This window comes from Aquarana catesbeiana, linkage group LG09, assembly GCF_042186555.1.
Source record: "Aquarana catesbeiana isolate 2022-GZ linkage group LG09, ASM4218655v1, whole genome shotgun sequence".
NCBI classification, from domain to species: Eukaryota; Metazoa; Chordata; class Amphibia; order Anura; family Ranidae; genus Aquarana; species Aquarana catesbeiana.
In genome coordinates this window covers 298,959,154-298,984,154 of record NC_133332.1, presented here as the reverse complement: position 1 = coordinate 298,984,154, position 25,001 = coordinate 298,959,154, and the positions used below count along the sequence as shown (strand labels likewise).

Here is a 25,001-nt window from a genome sequence, read left to right as displayed (position 1 = left end):
ACCAGATGCAGATTGTCACTTGCCACGTTGCGGATTGTCACTTGCCATGTCACTTGCCACGTCGCCTGCCACATGTTGCGGATTGTCACTTGCCACGTCGCCTGTCACTTGCCACCTGCTAAGGTGGTCTCTTGTGTCCCAGAGACAGGCAGCAGAGAGATGATGTAATCTCTCTGCTGCCGCAGCTGCCTGCATGGAGGGGGGGAAGTTGAACTGCAGGGATGCAGGGCGGGCGGTGAGAGATGATGTCATCTCTCTGCTCCCCCGCCCGCCGGCTCCCTGATTGGCCAGCAGGCAGCAGCCCGCCCACAAACACATTGAGCGGCGGCTCTCTCTCGCCTATGGAGCCGCCCAGCGGCTCTCTCAGTCACGGAGCCGCCCAGCGGCTCCCTCAGTCACCGAGCCGCCCAGCGGCTCCCTCAGTCACCGAGCCGCCCAGCGGCTCCCTCAGTCACCGAGCCGCCCAGCGGCTCCCTCAGTCACCGAGCCGCCCAGCGGCTCCCTCAGTCACCGAGCCGCCCAGCGGCTTCCTCAGTCACCGAGCCGCCCAGCGGCTCTCTCAGTCACGGAGCCGCCCAGCGGCTCTCTCAGTCACGGAGCCGCCCGGCTCCTCTTTTACTCACGGAGCCGCCCGGCGGCTCTCTCACACACCCTGCTCTCACAGTCACCTGCATTTCTCGGAGGGGGCAATTGCCCCGTTGCCCCCCCCTGGATCCGCCCCTGGTCGGAGCGATCGTTTGATAATCTATTCGTTAGTACACAGCTTCCAAAAGCCGATCACGACAGTTCATCCAACAATATACGAAGGGACAAGCACTAAAATGTTTCATGTAAGATAACAGAAGGAACGATTTTCATGCAATTAGTATAGTATTTGTAGTATACTAAAAGAACTGTATGATCAAGACTGTGCATGCTTGGAAACTAAAGAATACATTACAATACAATACATTATATTAATTCCAAAGTAGTATTCGGTCTTATGAAAATTTTCGTAACTTTAGTAAACTATTCGTTTTCAATATGAGACTAGCATACAAAAAAACAGACAGTCATTCGTTCCATATTCTCATCATGTGTACTAGGCTTAAATATAGCAATGTAATTTCTGCATCTCAGTGCTGCTGATCTCCTGCAGCCTCCTTGCAGCCACCTGCTGTCTACATGCATTTCAGCGATGGCTACATGGCATTTCTACGGGCAAGTTTGCTAATGCTAACACCAGTGGCCTATGCCTGCATAATGCACGTTGGCTTAGGCTCAATTCACACCTATGCAGTTTGCTTTTGAGCGTTTCTGCAGTGCTTTTTGTGTTTTCTTTTTTTTTACCACGATTGTGCTGTGGTTTTACCACAATTTGTGTTTGTTATGCTCTTTTTTTATATTTGTTATAGGGCAGATTAAAAAGCTCAAAAATGCAGATCGCGGTAAAAACGCTGTAAAAATGCACTGCATGCTTTTCTGCAGCTTCTCCATTGAAGTCTATTGAACCAAAAACGCAAAAAAGCACCGTTTTGCGTTTAAAAAAGTCCATGACCCTTTCCAAAAATGCAAAGGCACAAACAAGCATTGATGTGAACGTGTTCCATAGGAATCCATGTTAAAAAATGGCCTGCGTTTCTGAAAAAAGCATGAAAAAACGCTTTGGTGTGAATGAAGGCTTAGTCTCCACTGGAAATGCATGGAAGGACCTGAGCAAGGACCTTCTCAGCTGGATCACTTAGAGATTTAGGCCTCATGCACACAGGACGTTTTGAAAACTCTCCTAGAAGCCTTCCTCCTGGCAGCAGCATTTTTGCAGAAAAAATGCCTGATGCTTAGAAAAGTGTCTAACGCTTTTACAAGCGTTTAGACGTGTTTACAGGCGTCAAGGGCTTGGGTGTTAATTCATTTAATTGCCCAGAATAATAATTTATTATGGACATTAAAATGAATTATTGTTCAAGCGCTAAACGTGCCTAGCACTAACATGCCTTTAGACACATTTTCAAGTGTTTACAAGTGTCAGACGGTTTTTCTGCCAAAACGCTAATGCTCCTGGACACACTGGCAGTGGGTTTTATTTTCTGCCTCTAAACTCTTCTGCCACTAAACGCTGCTAAAAGTCTACTATGCATGGACACGTAGGCTAACATGGAGGGGTGTTTGGAAGCAGGAAAAAAAGCACCTGACACCCTTAAAAGAGGCAGTAAAAAGTCTTGTGAAGCCTTAGGATTCATTAACACAGGAGGTCAGGGGGCAATAAAAGCAGATGGTTGAACCATGGTTTTGTTGGAAGAACAACACCAACAACATGTAATACAAAGTTGCTTTATAATGTGAACTATATATATATATATATATATATATATATATATATATATATATATATATATATATATATATATATATATATATATATATATATATATATATATACATTATACCTAGCTATACCAGTAGGTGGCACTGCAGTATTATAGTGTGTATTCTTTGTGGTAATGTATTCACAGGATGTACCTTCTGTCTAAGCATGTACTTGTATTGTCCTGTTTCCTGTAAGACATGCATTGCTAATCCTCCATGAAAGTAAAGTATTCTCTGCATACATCAAGCTTCCAAGTGCATGATTCAATAACCTGCTAATAGGTTATGGGCCCAGGCACCCAGGCATTGGAGAGGATATCCCAGCAAACCCAGCAGCACCCAGAGGCACTGTAAAGAATACTCAGTGAGTACAACAAGTACTGTATACAAGCTACTGAAAGATGGCAAGCTGTTCAGATGTGAAGTTTGCAATAGCAAAGCTGAACAATGCCAATTACCAGCTATAGAAGTTTAAACTGGAAAGGTTTCACACCAAGGATGACTTGTAGCAAGTGCAGACCCACAGACGGAGAGACGGAGGAATGGGTCAGGAATGGGATAGGAAGGATAGACAGGCAAAAGCAATTATAAGCTTACTAGTGGAAGATGACCAGCTTATCCACATAAGAACAGAGAAAACGGCCAAAGGTATGTGGACTTCATTACAAAAGCTACATGAGCGTTCAACTCTAAATAGCAAACTGTTTTTGCTAAGTAAATTGTACAAGATGTGACTACATTGAGGCCAGCAAATGTGAGACCACGTGAATGCTATGTTAGAGATCATAGTGCAGCTGCGTTCCATCTGAGAGGACATCAAAACTAACCATACTGTTAACCTGCTCCTTTTCAGCCTTCCAGAGACATATACTGATCTTATTAATGCTTCAGAAACCAGACCCGAGCATATGTCAAAGGCAAATTAATCAATGAATATGACAGAAGGAAAGAAAATATGCACCATGATGACAAAGCTCTTAAGATGTACAAAGGCACAAAGCACAACAAAGAAAGCAGAGCCTGTTTTCACTGTAAGAAGACTGGGCACTTATAAATGGACTGTTCTATCTGGAACGCCGAGCAGCGAAAGCTAAAGCTATCCACAAAAGAAAGAGTCAAAGCAGCCACAAAGGAAACTGTAGACACATCATGGAGTGGCACCTTTTAAAGCAGTGTTACCAACACCCCCAAGTGAAATTTACTGGCAAGATGCCTAAAAATTAAAAACAACACCAATTTTTTACTGGCACTTCAAAAAAGTACCTAAAATGGCTGTTTTTGGTGCTAAACTGTGCAACCTTTAATATTTAAACTATAAACATGTAGCTAGTGCTGTTAGCAATGTGTTGAAGTTAAAAAAAAAGTCAAAAAACGGAATTTCTCTATTTATATGAAGGTCAGATAAATATAATACAGCCAGTACAGAGTTCCCCGTTACAGTGCAAGGGAGAACTCTGCGAACCTTGATGTAAAGGACGATGCCACAGATCATGATCTAAGGGGGAACTCTGATGTAAGGGGAGGGGGGCTCTGCGCTCCCATTTACATCAGAGTTCCCACTTACATCAGGGTCTGCAGCAATGTCCTTTACATCAGGGTCCACAGAGTTCTCCCTTGCACTATAAGTGGAAATCCTGCTGGGAACTCTAATGGGGGGGGGGGGGGGCGGGAGTCTGGTGACCAGAGATTACCTTCCGCAGAGTGAATACACTAAGGTAAGAGGGGGGGGTTACTGATATAAGGGTTAACCTTTATTTCAGTGCCCCCTTACATTATTGTGTTCACTCCCCCCCTTACATCAGTTACCCCTCCTCAGCCTGACCTCCTCTCAGGTGCACCCTGCACGTCTCAGTCAGGCAACTCCGGCTTGGCGGCTCTGGTTTTATCCCATAGTCTCCACTACAGTCCACACACATCTGACTTCTCTCGTGATCCCCAATCTGGCGGCGCTTCCACACTTGACTCCTCTCCAGGCTCCCCCTCAGAGACTGCAGACATGATAAAAGATGAGATGGTCAGAGATTGCAGACATGGTACGGGAGATGGTCAGAGATTGCAGACATGGTACAGGAGATGGTCATGCAGACAGGATACAGGAGATGGTCATGCGGACAGGAGATGGTCATGCAGACAGGATACAGGAGATATCAGAGAGACAGCAGACAGAGATTGCATACAATGATTTTGTACAATCTCACCACTGCCATTTTTGTCTGGAAACTGCTGCCTGTGCCTGTCTGTGGCAGCCAGTCAAGCAATGGATGGATGTTGCAACCAGGCCAGGGGACAGGGTCCAGTGGTGGGACTCAGTTCAAAACAAGTTGGCTTGTAACTATGCATGCACAGCTGCTGCACGCCACTCACTAACCAGGGGGCTGCAGCCAGGGCAGGGTGTGGCGCTCAGTGCTGGTTAGTGGCACTGGTCAGGGAGTCTTACCTGCCCATCTAGGGGGTCGGCCCGGCTGGGTTCGCAGTGCCCTGCGCTGTCACATCTCTCGCGGTGCTGCTGTTGCCTCCGCCTCAATTGCACTGCCGTGTCCACTCTGTCTGCCCGCTCGGCTCCTGGCATTTTAGGCGGCTTGCAGTATGACATCATCAGCAGGCGCGAGCTAGGCGGCGTGGGACGGGCTTATGATTGGATTGTCTCAGGGATTTCTGGACTCCGGATTTGGCGCTACGCATGCGCAGTTCTCATCTAAGCCTGTTGCAGCCATTTTTGCTGGCACTGTTCGGCTTCGACATTTACAGGCAGCGGAAAAGTGCCTTGTTTTTACGGGCTGCCCGTAAATCTACAGATGGTTGGCAACACTGCTTTAAAGTAACACAAGCAGCAAGCCACGCGGCTGGTGCATAGACTCAGGTGCGGCAAGCCACACGACTAGCGATAAAACCTTCTTCACAAACTTTGATTACAGTGCGAAAGACAAAGTTTTCCTAGCAAACGGGAAAAGCATCACCTCCGAAGGTAAAGGCCAGCGCTTCCTGAACTGCATTACACCACGAGGCAACCATAGTATCCTTGTAAAGAAAGTGCTGTATGTTTCAGAACTAGAAGGCAGCATTTCTATCAGTGAAAAGTCTTGCAAACAACCATCTCACAGTTAAGTTCCTGGGTGATGAATGTACAATGCACAAAAGTAAGCGATTCCTCACAAAAGGAAAACTGGATGATCACCTATACAGGCTCATCACCACAGACCAGCAAGCCAATATAATCTCTAATAAGGATGAGCTCTGGCGTGTTCGCAAGCTGCACGTGCCGAGCCCGCCAGGAAGTCGGCACTGCGCTGCACTAATCACAAGCAGTGAGACATTTCCCGATGTGCGGCTGCAGAGATCGGGACAATGTCTCACTGACTGTGATTAGCGCAGCGCCGTGCCGACTTCCTGGCGTGCTCGGCACGTGCAGCTTGCGAACACTCCGGAGCTCATCCTTAGTCTCTAATGACCTACACAGCAAATCTATTCACTTATGGCATAGGCGGCTGGGGCTCAAAATTCCAGAAGCTTTACAGGATATTATGAAGAGAGGCTTATCAGAAGATTTGACAATAGTACCTTGCAAAGTGCTCATGAAATGCAAATGCTGTAAAGAAGAAAAAGCCACACATGCTCCCCTTCTACAGGCATCTCAAAGAAAAACTACTCACCCCCTACAGCTCATACACAGTAATATATGCGGTTCAATGAAAACTCCCACATCAGGCGGGAACAGATATTTACTGACTTCCATTGATGATTATTCCAGGTACAGTACACAACTACTTTTCTGATGAAACACAAGAATGAAACATCAGAGAAACTTCAAGAGTTTGTTGCCATGTCTAGCAACAAATTCCAACAGAAACCAGGAATAATATGCGCCGACAATGGGGAGAATACATAAGCAAAGAAGTAGCCTCATACCTGAAGAGACAAGGAATAGTACACCACACAACAACACCATACAGCCCTGAACAAAACGGTGTAGCAGAAAGGAAAAATCGCACTCTTATAGAAATGGCCAGGTGCATGTTGTCGGATGCCAACCTACCTCACAAATACTGGGGAGAAGCAGTTATGACTGCAACCTACCTACAGAACAGACTACCCTCAAAAGTTATTAAAAGTACTTCATTGGAAATGTGTCATGGATCAAAGCCTAGCGTAGCGCACATCAGAGTGTTTGGATGTAAAGCATATGCCTAAATTCGAAGTGAAAAGCGATCCAAGCTGGAGAACAGAGCCATAGAGGGCATTCTAGTAGGCTACAGTGAGCAAACTAAGGCCCCTTTCAAACGTGCGGACAGTATGTCCGTATTTCATCCATCTGTTTTTGGATGAAATATGGACATACATGCATCCCTATGGGATAGCGGGTGTCAGCGGATGAATATCCGCTGACACCCGATATCATCCGTCCCCGCTATGGTTGATTGTGCAGACAGAGGAAAATCCTATTTTTCTATCTGTCTGCAGAGCGGATCAGATGAACACGGACAGACGGTCCGTGTTCATCCGATCCCCCATAGGGGAGAGCGGAGATCTGATAGGGCGGTCCCTGCACAGTGTGCAGGGACCGCCCTGTCATCCGCCGGCTCAGCAGGGATCAACGGAGCGACGATGTTCACGGGGTGGATCATCACGGATCTGTCCTGTGTGAAAGGACCCTTTGGGTTACAGAAACCTACGCCCAAAGAAGTGAATATGCCCAACAAACCAGAAGAAAAGGTTGATCAAAGCGAACCTGTGAAGGAGTCAGAACAAGAGGTGGAACTCACAGTACCTACACCAAGTTCCCCACCAGATCCTGCTGAACTGCCTGAAGTCAGAAGATCCACTCAGACTACAAAGGGGCTACCACCCCGCAAGCTGTTATACACTGCCAAAACACACAGCATACTTGAACCAACATCCTGGGAAGACATTGAAAAACTGCCAAAACGTGAAGCCAATAAATGGAGGAAGGCAGCAGAAGAAGAAATAAAGTCACTTCAAGAAAATAAAACACTCACAGAGCTCCCTCCTAACCGCAAAACTATAGGCAGTAAGTGGACTTTCAAAGTAAAGTCAGACGCAGAAGGGAATATCCACAAATACAAAGCCAGACTAGTTGCCAAGGGTTACTCTCAGAAATTTGGTGAAGATTACAATGAAACATTCGCTCCCGTCATAAAACACTCCACCATCAGAGTGCTTCTTAGCGTTGCAGCCGGGAAGGGCATACAAGTCAAACACCTAGACGTTAAAACTGCTTTCCTATATGGAGACATTAAGGAAGATCTCTACATGGAGCAACCACCAGGGTTTGAGCAAGGAAAGAACCTTGTGTGTAAAATTCGGAAGAGCATCTATAGTCCTAAGCAATCTGCAAGGATGTGGAATGAGAAAGTGAATGACATGCTTACCAGAGAGGGATTCTCAAGAAGTAAGGCAGACCCCTGTCTCTACTCCAGGAATCATCCTTATCTATGTTGATGACATTATAACTTGTTTTGAACAAGAAGGGGATTACAATCAGTTCACAAGCTGAAAGGAAATTTTGAAATCAAAGAGCTTAGGGAACATTAGCTAATATCTGGGAATCCAAATAGAGAGAGAAGATGGAAGTTATCTTCTCAACCAATCTCAGAAAATCTCCGAAATCTTGGAACAATTCCATATGCAAGATGCAAAGGAAGTGAAAACTCCTATGGAACCAGGCTATCTAAAGAGCAATGAAGCAGAAAACTTGTTACCCAACAATGACATGTATTACAGAGCAATTGATAAGCTGCTATATGTTGCCACTGTGACAAGACCAGACATTGCTACAGCACTGGGCATGCTATGCAGGAAAGTTTCAGCTCTCCTGCATAGTATACGTATACGTAATATGGGATGATACATTTAACCATTCCCTTCTGGCTTTCTTTGTATTGCTGAACGTGGCCCTGGAGTACTTTAGCCCTTTCCTGACCTATGGCATTGCCATGGTAAGAAGATAGACTCTTCTAAATTTTGTAGGCAGTAAGTGTCCTTTAAAATCCCTACACAAACAAAGCCATATAGGCACGTATGTATTAACCATAAAACTCAGACGTGTGTTGGCTCCTTGCCATCCATTGAACTCTCGTTGCGCACGCCAGTGCCCCAGAGGATTTGTCCTAAAGGAAAAGTTTATGAACTTTTACAACATAAAGATCATATTTAGTCAGCGCGCATACCTGACAAAGGGCCTGTCTGGTCTCTTCAAAGAAGATCAGCTGTTCCGGATATTTACTGGAAAATACTTCCCCGAGGGCTCTGTATATGGTATGCAATGGCAGACTTTTAAAGGAAGAGTTGTAGACACGTAAATGTAGGTTATTGCTCCACTAGGGTGAATATGAAATACTAACCAACCTGAAGGCAAAAGTAAATTTTCTGCAACGTGACCCCCCTGAGGTATTTCTGAGGTCCTTACACTAATAGTGTGTGCGTACTCCATGCAGCCCAAATAATGTCAGTCCTAACCAGTGCTGTACTTGGATGTTCGTGGACAAGCCAATAAATAGGCAGTCCAAATATAAATATCTTGTGATCCAAACAGCACTGACAAGTCCAAGACCTCACTTTTATTCATTGCACTTAAGCAAAATAGCTCGGTCACTGACCTACCCCCAACCTACTGGTTGGACAGCGAAGTTATCACTCTGTTCTTTCTTTCTGTGAGCAATCCCTTATGCTGCGTACACACGATTGGAAATTCCGCCAGCAAAACTCCAATAAGAGCTTTTTGTCGGAAAATGCGACCGTGTGTATGCTCCATCGGTCTTTTGCTGGTGACATTCCAGTCAGCAAAAGATTGAGAGCAGGTTCTCTATTTTTCAGTCGGGAAAAGTTCCTATCCGAAAATGCGATCTGTACAAATTCCGACGCGCAAAATTCCTACGCATGCTCGGAAACAATTCGAAGCATGCTCGGTGGCATTGAACTTCATTTTCTCGGCTCGTCGTAGTGTTGTACATCACCGCGTTCTTGACAGTCGAAAGTTCAGAGAACTTTTGTGTGACCGTGTGTATGCAAGGCAAGCTTGAGCGGAATTCCGTCGGAAAAACCATCCAAGAAAATCAGCTTGGGTGTACGGGGCATAAGGTTACATTTAGACACACCTCTGAAAAGCGTTCTGTGGCAGATCACTTTTCAGAGTTGTTTTACAAGCGGTATGTTGCCTCCTCATTACCTATTTTAATCCTGTAAATGCCACATCACTGCACCGCACCACCACGGTTGTGGCATAGCCCCATTCACTTATATGGGCCGAATAGTACCACATTGTTGGTGTCGGTGGGAGAAATAGTGCCCCAATGGCCGAATAAAAGTAAGCAAAGGGCCACATCTGGCCCACGGGCCACAGTTTGGAGGTCCTTGTACTAAACACTCAAGTGTCAGTTCGGGGTGGGCTTCCCCTTTAAGTATGAAGCTGTCATTGATCATTTATTTTGAAACACCAAATTAATTTTTGAATGAAACTATAAAATGCGAAGGATTTAAACGTGCACTGTCGTTGGAATTTTTCATGAAAAATATGGTAATAACAAGTGTCCCATGTGTTCGTGGATGCCCTGTTCCGTAAAATCTTGTGTTCTCAGTGGAGAGATCTCCATCTATTTCCTGTCTCAGTGACCCCTGTGACTTGGTAAGGAAGCCTTCTCCACCCAAGACAGAGTTCAAAAATCTCATGCTCCTAGGGTTGCCACCTCATTCCTTTAAACCTGAACACATATGAATTACACATGTTCTGAGGCTAATTTAGTGAGTTTAATTACCACCTTAACCACCTCAATACAGGGCACTTTCACCCCCTTGCTGCCCAAGTCATTTTTCACCTTTCTGCGCTGTCGCACTTTGAATGACAATTGCACGGTCATTCTACACTGTACCCTAACGAAATGTTTATCATTTTTTTCCCCACAAACAGAGTTTTCTTTTGGTGGTATTTGATCACCTCTGCGTTTTTTATTTATTGCGCTATAAACAAAAGAATAGGGACAAGTTTGAAAAAACACATTTTTTTTCTTTTTGCTATAAAAAATATCCATTTTTTTTTTTTTTTAATTTTCTCCTCAGTTTAGGCCGCTATGTATTCTTCTACATATTTTTGGTAAAAAAAAAAAAAAAAATTGCAATAAGCGTATATTGATTGGTTTGCGCAAACATAGCGTCTACAAAATAGGGGATAGATTTATAGCATTTTTATTTATTTATTTATTTATTTATTTATTTTTACTAGTCATGGCGGCGATCTGCGATTTTTATTGTGACTGCGATATTGAGGCGGACATATCGGACACATATCGGAAGGCGGTGATCAAGAGGTTAATGTGTGTCCTGGGGAGGTGATTCTAACTGTGGGGGGAGGGGACCGATCGGTGTCCCTATGTACAAGGGACACACCGTCAGTCTCCTCTCCTCTGACAGGACGTGGATCTGTGTGTTTACATACACAGATCCGCGGTCCTGCTCAGTTACTGGGCAATCACGGGTGCCCGGCGGACATCGCGGCCGCCGGGCACGCGCATCGGGTCCCCAGTGACGCGGTGGGCACGCGCACGCCCCCTAGTGGCTCGGGTAGGCGATCACGTCATATGACGTCCACCCAGAACGAGAGCTGCCTTGTCACACCGTCATATGACAGTGGGCGAGCGGCTAGTGGCTAATCAGCCACAGAACCTGTGTAATTCATGTGTTTGGATGTAGCCTCCCTGGTGGTTTTCCCGAGTGTGGCTCGGGGTTAAAATTCAGTACCATTAGCGGTAACCCCGAGCCACACTCGGGATCGCATTGCAGGATCCTGGGGCGGCGTTACTTACCTTGTCCCCGGGATCCTGCGATGTCCCCCGCAGTGTCCGAGGGCTCCGTCCTCCTCCGAAGCCTCTCCGTGCCAGGCTCCGTTCCCTGCGAGCGGCGCGACGCACGAGGGCGGAGCCTGGCGGCAAATTAAAAAAAAAGTAAAAATCATAACACATACAGTACTGTAATCTTACAGATTACAGTACTGTATGAAATGATTTCACATCCCTTTTGTCCCCAGTGCTTTGGCCCATGCCCTGCATGCAGTTTTATGTTATATATACTGTTCTTTCTGCCTGGAAACTGGAGATTGTCCATAGCAACCAAAAAGTGTCCCTTTACGTCAAAAGTGGCTTTAGACCAGCTAGAAAACAGCGATAGTAAATTAGAACACTTGCAGAATTGAGCGATAGTGAATTGTGGGGAAATTTATTTTATTACTATTTTTTTTTTTTTTTTAATTATTTATTTTTATTTATTATATTATAATTTATGTTTTTGTGTTTCAAACTTTATCATACCCGGGATATCTACTAGACTCTGGTTTGGACAGATTTAAGTGTGTTATTGTTAAGATTTACAGACCTACAATATAAAACGCCAAATTTCCATGCAAAATAATGGTACCGCTTTCAACACCTAAAATCCGAAATAATCATACCGCCAGGGAGGTTAAAGGGATGAGGTGGTAACTGTACATGCTCCCTGTTGATTAGAGAGCTCTAACTCTGACTCAGTAGGGGGTATATTGTAACTCAACAGAGAGTCTTGCTCTACAGCATGCTAGCAAGAGACAGGCTTTCTACTTAAGCTAACAATACACTATTAGAATTTCAGTCCATTCAGGGAAATCAGCCGAAATTTTAACAGTGGGTGGCCCTACCGGTTCACTTGATACCTCAGTTGACTTTGGTTGAAGGAGCAGGGCCAAAAATTGTCAGCTGAATAGCCAATCAACCGCAAGTCATGATCAGGTATGCTCTCTCACAGCTGTCATAATACAATAGCCTTGCAGGGAAGATTCCTCCATCCTTGGAATTTGTGTAAATGCAAGAATCAAAAAATGTTATCTTCATCAGAATTCAGAAATCTGTTAGTGAATGGCCAGATTAATGTGGCTGCTTTCTAAGGATAAAAAATGGTAATATATTGTACAACTTTTGTTTTGATGGAATATATTAAGATAAAAGTTATATTATGCTTCAATGGACATCATTTGATGGAATACAGATGGGATTTGTCTGTGGTCACCTTTATTGTCGGTCTGTCCATTCACCCCGTTCAGACCAATCTGTTTTACAGAGACTGCAGACTTGCATTTATGGCTCAAGTTCTTCGCACAGATAAGCAATAGAAAACCTCTGCATTGCCTAATTACCTATTAAACCTGAGACACTGTACAGAACTGACATTTCCTCTTTATAGCTCTTTAGTCATTTTATAGGAATAGTAAACCTGATTTGTAATTCAACTTTACTGTTCGTAAAAGAGCAACACAGGCTTTTGTTTTTTTTCTAATGTGACGCAGTTTCTGTATCGATGCCATAAATCAGCAAGCAAAAGAAATGTACACAAATAAATGTCTTCTCCTAATCTAGGCATTGCTGGAAGGTTGGCCTATTATATCAACTCTGAGAAAAAGCAAGTAGGAACATAAACTTCATAAATTAGAACACTTAAAAGGTAACCTTCTGTTTTTTGTATGCAGGGCTTTTGCCTCAGAAAATAGGTGCAGGAAGTCAACCACAACCCCAGCCCCCCCCACACACACACACACACACACACACACACACACATCCCCCTTCCAAAACGCATCAAATAGTGGGTGTTTTCAAATCTTACTAACAGTGGGAGGGTCTTAAAGGAGCATTAAATACTAGAAGTGCAGAGTTTGGGAGGGTCACACACAGAGTACAGAGATCAGGGGTGCGCTATGTACAGAGTTCAGGGGTGTGCATTGCATGCAGAGTTCAGGGGTGTGCTCTATACAGAGTGCAGAATTCAGTCGTCTTCCACAGCTGCTTTCCTCTGCATCCCCATCCACATCTCACCTTCACTCCTCTTCAGCTCTGACCTTTGCATGCAACCCCCACTCCACTGCCCCCACCCCATCTTCTACACGTCTTACTTTTCTTGCATTATTAAGCTGAAGCACCCAGCCGGCTCTAGTACCTCCCTGCACACTGTAGGTGGCTCCACCTCTCTCACGTGCAGGGAGAGCATCCAGTGGGGGTGTCGGCATCTGCTCTGCACCCTAGGCACCTGCCTTTCCCTTGTCCCCATCCTGTATTTAGTGGGAGCCGCTCAGGAGATCAGATCTGTGGAAGGTGTTGGGAGACAAGCTGTCACTCATAAACACAGAAGCCGAACTTCTGTGTTTACAAATCATGGTGGTGAGCAGGGAGCAGAGGTCCTGAGCCAAAGGTGGTGGGACTGAGCTCCACCAAGTTCAAGCTGAAAAAAAGCCCTGCTTGTATGATATGTAATAACAAGGTATCTGCTGTATTCCCAGCTCCACCCACCAGCTCACCAGCTGTGGGTATAATAGAGGGTTCTCACTCTTCCTGCTAGGTTTTACATAAAAGCTCAAATCTCTCCAAAATGTTTTGTTTTGGATAGAGTGGGGAAGGGTTGGAACCTCCTTATTGCCATTTGTGTCCCTATTCGGGGAATTTTCTGTCACTTCCAGTCAGGACAGGAATCCTCTCCAATAGGAGAAATGCCTTCTTAGTAGAAGGTGAAGGGTGGAAACCTCTAACAATGTTTATATTGTTGTCTGTACCTTTCTGTCCCAATAACAACTGCCCCCCACCAATTTCTTAATGGGTGACGCAGAGACAAGAAGTGAGGTAAAATCTCCCCAGTAGGTCAGACAGAAATGGTAACCTGACAGACATTTTAACTCTTACCCACAAGATAAAGGCAATGAGTATCAACTGCTTGACCTCAAATAAACTCTCACCCACTATATTCAAAACTGAAATATATATTTATATATTTATGACAGAGCTAGTAACTGGCAGGTAGACCTTTTCACTGGAGCCTTGTAGTAGGACAAGAGGTCAGTAGGGGGTTGCTCACCAGCATCTATCCACAACTGAAATGATACCTCAGGCACAAGTGTCACAATCTTTGGCATGGGTGTCTATAAATAAAAGATCCATCCAGGGTGAGAATCTTCCAAATTTATCTTAATGGCTCCCACACTGATCTTTAAGGAGTCACCGCCACCCAGCAAACATAAAATGAATTAAAAACTCAATTTATATATTAGGCAGATTTTGTAGAAATGTCTTTATTTATCATGGCATTAGGAATACAATATCTCTGCTGCAGTAATAAGTATCCTTTGTGTTGTGGTGGTATGGTACTTTTACTTTCTGGTATACTAATGATTGATTATACTGGTACAAACAAGCCCAACCTGCACCCAGATATTGCAAATGATCACTGGAGCATTAGTCCACCTGGAGCAGCATATGTTGTTGTATTTGAACTGTAAATTGAGAAAGCAAAGCCTTGCAACTCTACCAAGATGGCACAGTGCAGAACAAGGCATGGTAGGCCAGTAATAGGGAAAAGATCAGATGCAAGGAGTCCACAGGCAATACTTTTAACCAGTTCTTTGCTCTCTGCTTCCCCTTAATGGCCACAGCTTCCACAGTGCAGGTCCTCTTTAGCTCAGGGCATCAGCTTGTACAAGTATGTCTAAATCTGTAACTCCTAAGGACCTGCTTCATACATAGTTCAAAGCTCACAGCTGCAGTGGACTTCTACATCTACAAAAGTACAGTTCTGTGAATTTTTCTGATGTTGCCAGCTGCACTCTGTTCATCATATGGCCACATTCATACAACCCATCCAAGGTTATAAATCATAGCTCTGTGTTTTAATCAGCATCAAATCATGCTACCATGTACGTAAAACCTTGTCGTCCTGCTTCTCCTACAAAGGCTCGAAAATTCCTGCTGTCAGAATATAAACATTTTTACAATGGAGCGAGTGACCTGGTAACCTGATTGTTCCTATGTTCTTTAATAGGAGACATCAAGACTTGTTGGTGCCACCAGGAGGGTTATCTGTATTGTGACTTTGCATTCCCACAAAGTGAGGTCATGTCCTGTCATTAACAGTGCACTTTTCTGTGTTTACTTTCTAGAGATAGGACCCGTCACCATCACCACAGACCCAGAAAAATTCAAAAATGAACTGGAAGAGCTCTATGTCCAGGTATTTAGCTATTTTCCCAGAACCTCTGGTCTGGGTAGCCCATGCAAGTGTATCTAGACTAAAGAACAAAAAATGTAATCTTTTGTATCTTCCTGGTTCTTAGACATAGTAGATGCCTTTTTTTCGGGGGGGGGGGGGGGGGGGTTACTTTACATTTGATGATCCTGCTAGTAGCACACTTCTTGTCCAACTGGAGAAACAGTGTTGTCACCCTAGAGCAGAAAGAGTGTTAGAACAACAAAAAAAGAGCAAGACTACCTAAACCAGTCAATATGATTAATAAACCAATATTGCTGTAAAAGTGCTTAGTGTTAAAAAATATGAGTGTATATCACTTATTACAGACCAGTTCTTTATCCTTTGAATATATGCAATGAGCACAACAATCTTCTCGAAGTGCACAAAGCAAAAATATCTAACAATATCCAAAAATATAAACATCATGATGTATTGTGTCACAGTCCAAAAAAGTGCTTAAGAAGTCCATGATGGTGCTTCACAAATGTAATGTGTAAAATGCAATTTGTGGAGCACCATTACAGACTTCCTAAGCACTTTTTTGGACTATGACACTATACATTGTGATGTTTATATGTTATGGTTATTATTAGATATTCCTTCTTGAGTTGTGCACCTTGGGAAAATTGTGCTTGTTGAATATATTCACAGGTAAAGAATTGGTAAGTATTATACACACATATATTATGCACATTTTTTCTGTTTCAATAATTTTTATTCAGTTTTAACAAGTAGCTAACATGCTATAGTTCCGCCCTAGCATTGACAGTGGTAACAAAAGTTCTCTTACAAAAGTAGACAAAATTAAACAATATGAAAATGAGGACTCATACAGCAGCAGGAGATAGGCCTTTTCAGAAAAAAGCCACGAGAGCCAATGGTCCTAGGAAGCTTCCCTACAACAACAGGGTATCTCCTGGGCCCACCAATGTCCATGCAATGGTGCAATTTACAGCCTATGCAGATCTAAAAAGAAAAAATAGATCAGAAACCAGGAGGAAGATAGGCAGAAAGGTGGCGCTAAAGAAAGAGAGAATACGCACCTGGGCGAGTAGAGAGCCAGGAAAAGAATAAGGAAGGCTAGAGAAGAAGGGGGATCGGGGATTACAGGCTTAGAGAGAAGGGGGGGTGTGTAAGGGCTCAGGAGCATCAAGGATATTATGCACATTTTTTTCAACACTGAACACGTTTACAACAATATTGTATTATATTTACTGGTTTTGGTATCGCTGCTCTTTTTTTTTTCTTTGTTCAGTCATTATAGTGCAATAAAAAGGGTGAACGCAGAGCTGCAGCTGGAGTTTTTAGGTTTTTTAATATTTACAAGGGTATTTTCACTAAAATGTGTGTTAGGACTACACAATGGGGTTGATTTACTAAAACCGGAGAGTGCAAAATTTGGTGCAGCTGTGCATAGACACCAATCAGCTTCAAATGTTTTTTTTGTCGAAGCTTAAAGTAGAACTATAGGCAAAACAGTTTTCATTTTTGGATAGAGTAAGGAAGGGTTGTAACCCCTGTAAGATAAATGTTTGCCATCTGTGTCCCATTGAGGAGACTTACCTTCACTTCCTGTCCCATAACCAAACAGGAAGTGAGAGGAAATCCCTGAAATTAGAGGAATTCTTTGGGGACCCCTAGGTAACCAGAATTAGTGTCCCCATTGGAAGATTTTCCCTCTATTACTTTTCAGAGGACAATCCAAAATGTGGGATTTTTTTTAAATTTAATTTTCAATGATAATGGTAAACAGGACAAATCGAGAGGATTCATCTCCCTAAGGGGGGCACAGACAGCAATAAAAACCTGACAGTTGTTCTATTCCACTCTATCCAAAGCTAAAAAAAAAAGTTTTGCCTTTCATTTTACTTTATTTGAACAAGCTAAAGTTAGAAGGTGATTGTCTATCATGCACCAGATTTTGCACTCGCTACTTTTAGTAAATCAACCCCCCAATGCCTCCCTCTCTTCTTGGCTTTAAAACATAAAGGGAGGTGTCCTGTAATTCACAGAGAAATCTCGGCAAGGTTGATAACACTATGCATGGAATGGGATAAAAGTGTTTTTCTGGCAGTATCAACAGGTGGGTTTTTTTTTGTATTTATTGAACAGATATAACAAAACACTTTTAATGATATGTTTAACGGACCAAAATGAAGTAAATAAGATGAATTCATTCTTATGCCCTGTACACACGGTCGGATTTTCTGACAGAAAATGTGTGATAGGACCTTGTTGTCGGAAATTCCGACCATGTGTGGGCTCCGTCACACATTTTCCATAGGAATTTCCGACACACAAAGTTTGAGAGCTTGCTATAAAATTTTCCGACAACAAAATCCGTTGTCGGAAATTCCGATCGTGTGTACACAAATCCGACGCACAAAGTGCCACGCATGCTTAGAATAAATTAAGAGAGGAAAGCTATTGGCCACTGCCCTGTTTATAGTCCCGACATACGCGTTTTACGTCACCACGTTCAGAACGATCAGATTTTCTGACAACTTTGTGCGACCGTGTGTATGCAAGACAAGTTTGAGCCAACATCCGTCGGAAAAAATCCATGGATTTTGTTGTCGGAATGTCCGATCAATGTCTGACCTTGTGTACAGGGCTTTAGGGTTTACAGATACATTAAGAAGATGTGTTTTCTTATTCCCTCAATGCCTTAATGATTTCAGGGTGGGGGTGACTGCCCGGAGATGAGTGTGGGTGCCATCAAGATGGCCGTGGATGTTTCCCACCCTGGATCCTTCATTTACGTTTTTACAGATGCCCGTGCCAAAGATTTTCGTAAGAAACAAGAGGTTCTTCAGCTGCTGCAGCTCAAGCAGTCTCAGGTTAGTACATCTGGCATTGCAGTTTGTATATTCAGGGTTTCACAAATTTTCTTATGGGCTAGAACTAGAACTAGAGCATAGTGGTGCAGGTGTTGGAAATAGCAGCCAATAGGAAACAAGTCAATGACATCAGGATATGAGATCTGGAAATAGGCTTGTAGACTGAGGATCCCTCACATGTTCATTCAGAGGAGTCTATGGTGTAGGAGATCTAATTGCAGTTAAATTGGGGGGGGCTCTGCTATGGTTGATTACACTACCGATTCCAGCTATTATTTTTTGTGGAACAGCTTAGTAATAATCAGATAATGTAGCTGCTATGGGTATCCTGTTTTCCTTCTTGCCTGAGCCCCAATATCAGGTGCCATATGAGAAAAGGTTGTGGTAAATAATTTGATTGGAAGCAGATATTTTTGGAAGGATAATAGAATTTGTTGTCTGGAACTTATCTACCTCTCTACATGCAATGCCTGTTTTACCTGCCATATGTGGAGGAGGGGATGAATTATTAATCCCTATTTACTGAAAGGAGACTTAGTAGGAAGAACTGGGAACCCCTGAACTGCGAAAAACCTAGGCCCAGGATTAGGTGTTCCCAGTCCACTTAGTTACACAGCAGAGCAGTCTTACCTAAGCCAAGGTAAAAAAAACAAATGCTTTGGGTGGATAAGTCCAGTGTATAACAAATATTTCCATACTGTATTTTTCAGTTTGATTACATTTCAGTTTGAGTGAATTTAAAAGAGATCTATGGTCACAGCATGCACTTTCATTTTATAACATCAGCACTGTAATAACAATACAAACAATGATTATTTTTGCCAATCCAATTTAAACTTAATAAAAAATATCCTTTCATGTTCTGAGTGCTGCCTACTTGCTGGACAACTCTTTCCACATCCTCCTGGATTCCCTGAATGCTTTGCAACTTTTCCTCTTATCACATACCTGGTGGGAGGTCAAAGTGATGAGAGGGCTTCCTTTGCAGCTAATCTCCAAGCACTCCTGAAGGTGAGAGCAGGAAATGCAAGGCTCAAAGAAGCATGGGTTGCTTGCTGGAAGCTGTTCATGGAGATATCCGGCTGGAGAGTTGCTGGACAGGACACCCAGGTAGTCAGCAATAACACTGGAACCCCCCAAACAGTGAGGCAGGTCTGGCATAGTGGCAGGAGGGAGGTGGTACCTGTGATAGTCAGCAGGTAAACTGGCAGAGTGGAGACCAGAAGCGTAGTAAGGACAGATCAGAGGTAAGATGCCAAGTTTGGACATCAAGACAAAAAGGGTGGTCAGGAAGGCAAGCCAGGATCATACACAAGTGAGCACAAAAAGCAGAGTAGAACAAACCGAGGTCAAAATCAAGAATTAGGCCGAAAACAGATCCAGGAGCAAGCCGATCAGTTTCGGGAAATCCACAAGGAAGCACACTGGAGAGCTGAAGATCAACCAGCAATATCTGGAGGCTGCTGACTCCCTTATAAAGGCTGTTTGGTGCCAGTTCTGGATAAGACCATGCACCAGAACGCATTCTCCTGTGCATCTGCACACATTCCTGTGCAAACAAATGCAGCCATCTAAAGTACTGGCAGAAATGCCAGATCTTCATCCCACCATATGCTTACCTTTATTCTGAACAGCATCCTGACACCTCTGCTATTTACTTTCCCATTCAAAGGACTACATATCCCATGGTACCTTGCTGCCTGCAAGCAGTGATTCATGTACTGACTCCGCCTTCTAAAACCCCACCTCTCATCACCTCTGTGGTTCAGAAGGCAGGCTCTGTGAAATGTGTGACACGGCAGGGCATAGTGAATATATCACAGAATTCAAGGAAGTAAATGTGTTGGGATCTTCACAAAGTAAGTTTACAAACTGTAAGATTTATCAGATTATTAAGAGTAGACTTGAAACAATTAAAGTACAATTTAGAAATTAATATAGGATTTTACATTTCGACCATAGATACACTGTACAGGAAGGAAACCTGTACTGAAATAAATATAGGGCTGTCCTTAATGACCCCTAGTTGCCCATGTTGATCCAATGACTTCAGTACTGCCTAAGTCACCGATAACCAGTGTGTAGATTATGAGTTCTGATTTGACTTGCTTATCCTAGGTCAGTATTTCAGATCTGTACTAAAGTCATATACAAACAGGATACTAGCATTTTGAGAAGGAGGTAAGCTGTGGCAGCGCACATGTTTCTTCCATGGCAAGCTTTCGTAATAGTAAACCGAGCATGTAACTGTATATAGGTTCTTGGCCTGTATACCTTTATCTTTTGATGGTTTGATTGTTTGGATAAATTTTGTTAAATTACGTCCTTTCTCTGCAGGTGGTCTTTGTGCTTACAGGAGACTGTGGAGACCGGACTCACCAGGGTTACCGTGTATATGAAGAGATCGCAGCCACCAGTTCAGGACAGATATTCCACCTGGACAAGCAGAGGGTTAATGAGGTACGTGACTCCATCCATTTTAAATTACATTTTATACTGATCTGTCTGACCTTCCTAGTAGTCTACATCAATTACCCTAAAATCTAAATGTTGGGAATCAAGGTCATATACAGTATAGCACACAGGTGAAATTCTTCAGAAAATTATAACACAAGAATGCCACTTTTTTGAGTCACAGAGCAAAGTGCTTTTTTTTCCCCCATATTTTTTATTGTTTTCTGGATAATTTGTACAAACAAGAGGTTATCATACAGAATGTGTCAAATAACGCTTATATTGGAAGAATGGTAAATGCAGTATGTGCGGTTCATCTGATAATAATAATTTGTACTCTTAATGTAATAGTAATTGTTAAGCATGGATGAACAGTTGGACCATTTTACAGTTTAACATTTTAACAATTCTAGATTCCTTGTAGAAAACCCATTCTAACTGAGTCATTTAGAGTATGATAAAGTATAATAAAATAAAATATAAAATAGGAATAAAATAAAAGCACAAATATAAAAATAAAGAATAAAAAAGTAAAAATATAAAAAAAAAAAAGGGAAGGAAAAGTAATGACTGAAACAGATGTACCTATGTGTCAAAAAGTGTCATAACACTTTAACATAATAAGGAAATATTACTTTGGTCACTTATGGATTGACACTTCGAAGTGAATGTAGACCCCCATATGTTTGTTTGTTTTTTCTGCTGTCTCAAAAAAAAAAAAAAAAATCAGTAAGAGGAAATCTCTTCAAAGTGAGAGGATATCCCCGCTTGCTCAGTTGTCACTATTGGAAGATTTCCACTCAATTCTGTTACAGGGACAACTCAGAAATTTTGGATTTTCCATTACTTTGCCAATACAATAGTCATCAAGACCAAAAGTGAGGGTGGATCTCCCCACCAGGGACAAAAAACATCAATAAAAACCCGACAAGGGTTCTGATTCTACCGCATTCTTCGTGAAAAAAAAAGGTTTGGCTTTACACACACTTTAAAGTAAGTAAAAAATTAAATTTCAGGATTTTGGCATATTATCGACACTGAGATGTGATTCCAGTGATTTTTCCTGAAAGCAAAAGTTAAGTAGAAGGACCTGCCCTTGACAAATATTTCTTTACTTGGTGCAGTTAGCTTAAAGTGATTGTAAACTATCACCTTGTAAAACAACCCATTCAGTTTAAAATAGAAAGGAAAGGCAAAACATTTGTTTATAGATATAAAAAATATTTTTATAAAGTATTTTTATAAATGGTCACAGTCCCTCTATTCTCAGCTGCATAAGAACTTGGGGAGAGGAGAAGCAACAGTACATTGAGCTTCCCAGTGAATGGCTATGCAGGGCCAGCATGTCAGGGCAAGTCTGATCGTTGTAGGAGAGCAGGCTGAGTTACCAACACAGCTAGAGAACTGACCACAGTGTGCTCTCCTGCTCAGTGTGGTCGGTTTTTAATAGGAAAGCAGAGGAACTGGCACTTCACACAAAGGAAGCAATACAAAAAGAACAAGATACCTATTCATACAAGTACATGGCATAGCTCCCAACTGTCCCTGATTTGGAGGGACTGTCCCTGATTTGGAACAATGTCCCTCTTTCCTCCTCATTTGTCCCTCATTTTGGTATGATCCATATAGTTGTATATAAAATTCACTTTTTTTCTTTTACAAAGTATTTCCCAGTGCTCAACCTTTCATGCAATTTCTAAATTGCTGCATTTGTACACTTCAAAAGCCAATATAAAGGAATAGTAGTGATAAAAAAAAAGCCCTTGTGGATTTATTTAACCTTTTTTTTTGGTTAATTTTCCTTTAAGGGGGTGTGGTAGGGGGCGTATCCTATGCCTACATACATTTGCTAGTAGGTGTCCCTCAATCCCATCTCAAAATGTTGAGAGGTATGTACATGGTACAGCAGGCGCATATCAGGAATATGAAATGTTGGGGTGAACAAACACTTTAGGAACAGTGCTGGGGATGCCTAAAATTTTACCCTAAGCTCTTTGCAGACTTTTGTAAAGCTAATCACAAGAGTGGGCAATACGCAATGTAAAAAAGCAATATACAGCTCATTGCCATGGCTGTGAAATTTTCTGCCAGTTTGTAAAACCATTACCTGGCTGCATAACTGAAAGATAAAAATAATAAATATAATTACATTAGCAAACAGTTTGTAGCAAGTCCACGTGCTATATCAAAGTGAACTTTTCCTTCCCACGGGCTCTTAAGGAGGCTTGTTGCAGTTAGCGAGGTCTATAAGCGCTCTCCTCGGACCGATTAGAAGATAGGAAATAAGCAATGTTACATATCTCAATGGACTTATTGTCTAGTGTCAAGGCGCTGTCAATTTTATTGCCGCCCCTTGAATTTAGCGGAGACACAGAGGTCTTCAGATCTCGGACCTTGCACCTATTTTGTTGCAGGGCTACAAACAGTGGTGCTTTGTGCCCACATCAATAACAGGACCTCTCCTGCATGGCCCACATCTGTTTGCTGTTTATGACAGAGGGGAAGTTGAAGCCTGGATGTCTCCAGCATTCTGGCTGTGTCTGCCCCATCTGGCTATAATTACAGACAGTGCCCTAATTCCATCACACGGTCACATTATTGTGCTGAATAATCACATCCGTACACCCCCTCCCTGCCACCACCGTGGGATGACTTTGTAAGTTTCCCTTTTTTTTATTTTTTATTTATTTTACGAAAAGCAATCTTGACGCACTCTTCAAACATACTGGCGCTCTCAGTCTTTGTTTATTTTATTTGTAAGTCGATAACTAGACTGCAATGTCACCCAATCCCCTTGATTAAATAAATCACTGCTTGACAATATGGGATCTCTATAAAACAATTAGTGAACAATTCATAGTTTAATTAAAATGCAGAATATTGTTTTAAATTGAGTGTATAGTCTTTTCAATATTTTTTTGCATATACATGTAAATAACCATATCAGTATATGTTATTGTTTTTAAAAGAAGTTTGCTCATATGTATAGTTTGTAATAATATATGAAAATAGCCATTTTTGCTCTTTACGCAGGCGGTCTCTGCTTTCCACTTTGAGGCCTGGTTTACACCTATGCATTTTTTAGTGCGTTTTCAGTTTTGCAGAAACACACTACATTTAGCACAGTCCATTTAACATGGTTTCCTATGGATGAAGTTCACATCTGTGCATTTTATGGAAAGAAGCATTGATTTTTTTCTGGTTTTTGGTTCCATAGACTTCAATTAATCCAAAATGTGTATTGAGAAACGCAAAATGCACCTGGAATATGCAAACTACAACCTACATAGGTGTGAATCAGGCCTGAGTGCTGCAAAGTGTTACATTACTGTATCTTCTCATAATGCAAGTACATGAGTTGGCTGTCTCACTTAGGCTGCATTCACACCTGTGCGTTTTCAGCTCGTAGAACGCCAGGAAAAAAGACCCAACAAGCAAAATCCCATTCATTTAAATGGCCCCTGTTCACATCTGAGCATTTTGTAGCCTGAAGAAAAATGCCTGAAGCTCAAAAAAGTACATGAGTTTCTTTTTGGGCAGATTACGGCATTTTTCTGCTTTTCACATTGGTGACCTTTTGATCTGTGCAAAATCACGGCAAAAACGCTGCAAAAATCATGGCAAAACCGCATTAAAAACGTACGACTTTCTGCCTGAAAACTAAACACTCAGGTTTGAATGTAGCCTAAATGCACTCTCTGTGTGGCTGGTATCACATCTCAACACCTGTTAAGCAAGGAGGTGGAATGAAGCTGGGTCAAATACAGAATGTCTTCTACTGGTTAATCTTCAAATTCCCTTTCTATCCATAACAGTCAAAGTTTTGGCTTCACACTTTAAGGTAAATATTGTATGTGCTCACCAGATGCACACTATGGGGTTGATTTACTAAAACAGGATAGTGCAAAATCTGGTGCAGCTGTGCATGGTAGCCAATCAGCTTCTAACTTCAGCTTGTTCAATTAGCTTTGCCAAAAAAACCTGGAAGCCGATTGGTTTCTATGCAGAGCTGCACCAGATTTTGCACTCTTCAGCTTTAGTAAATCAACCCCTATACTTTCTTTTTAAAATAAAGAGAACACTGAATAAAAGTTTTCATGTACTTTCTATGGAATGGAAGAGCAGCCATTGGGCAAACCCAATTCCTAACTCCCCACAGGATTTGTGTTTGCTCCTACCCCATCCGCTACATCATGCTGGTTGCTTGGTTATTATCTGCTTAGGACCATATATAGGAGATTGGATTTAAGTTTGTGCAAATGTGTTTGGCACCTAAAGTATGTAGAAACCAAATGGTAGTCTTGTTAAAGTTAATCTAAT

General features: G+C 42.5%; 1 protein-coding gene across 1 annotated transcript in view; it reads left to right on the top strand.

Moving 5' to 3' along the window:
- The window catches only part of HMCN2 (hemicentin 2), a 318,398-nt gene that overhangs the window by 35,014 nt on the left and 258,383 nt on the right, over nucleotides 1–25,001 (top strand). Inside the window, exons 2-4 of the mRNA XM_073600486.1 lie at nucleotides 15,299–15,369; nucleotides 18,069–18,227; nucleotides 20,565–20,687. Of these exons, the coding sequence (XP_073456587.1) occupies nucleotides 15,299–15,369; nucleotides 18,069–18,227; nucleotides 20,565–20,687 (353 nt within the window). The remainder of the gene's footprint in view (nucleotides 1–15,298; nucleotides 15,370–18,068; nucleotides 18,228–20,564; nucleotides 20,688–25,001) is intronic.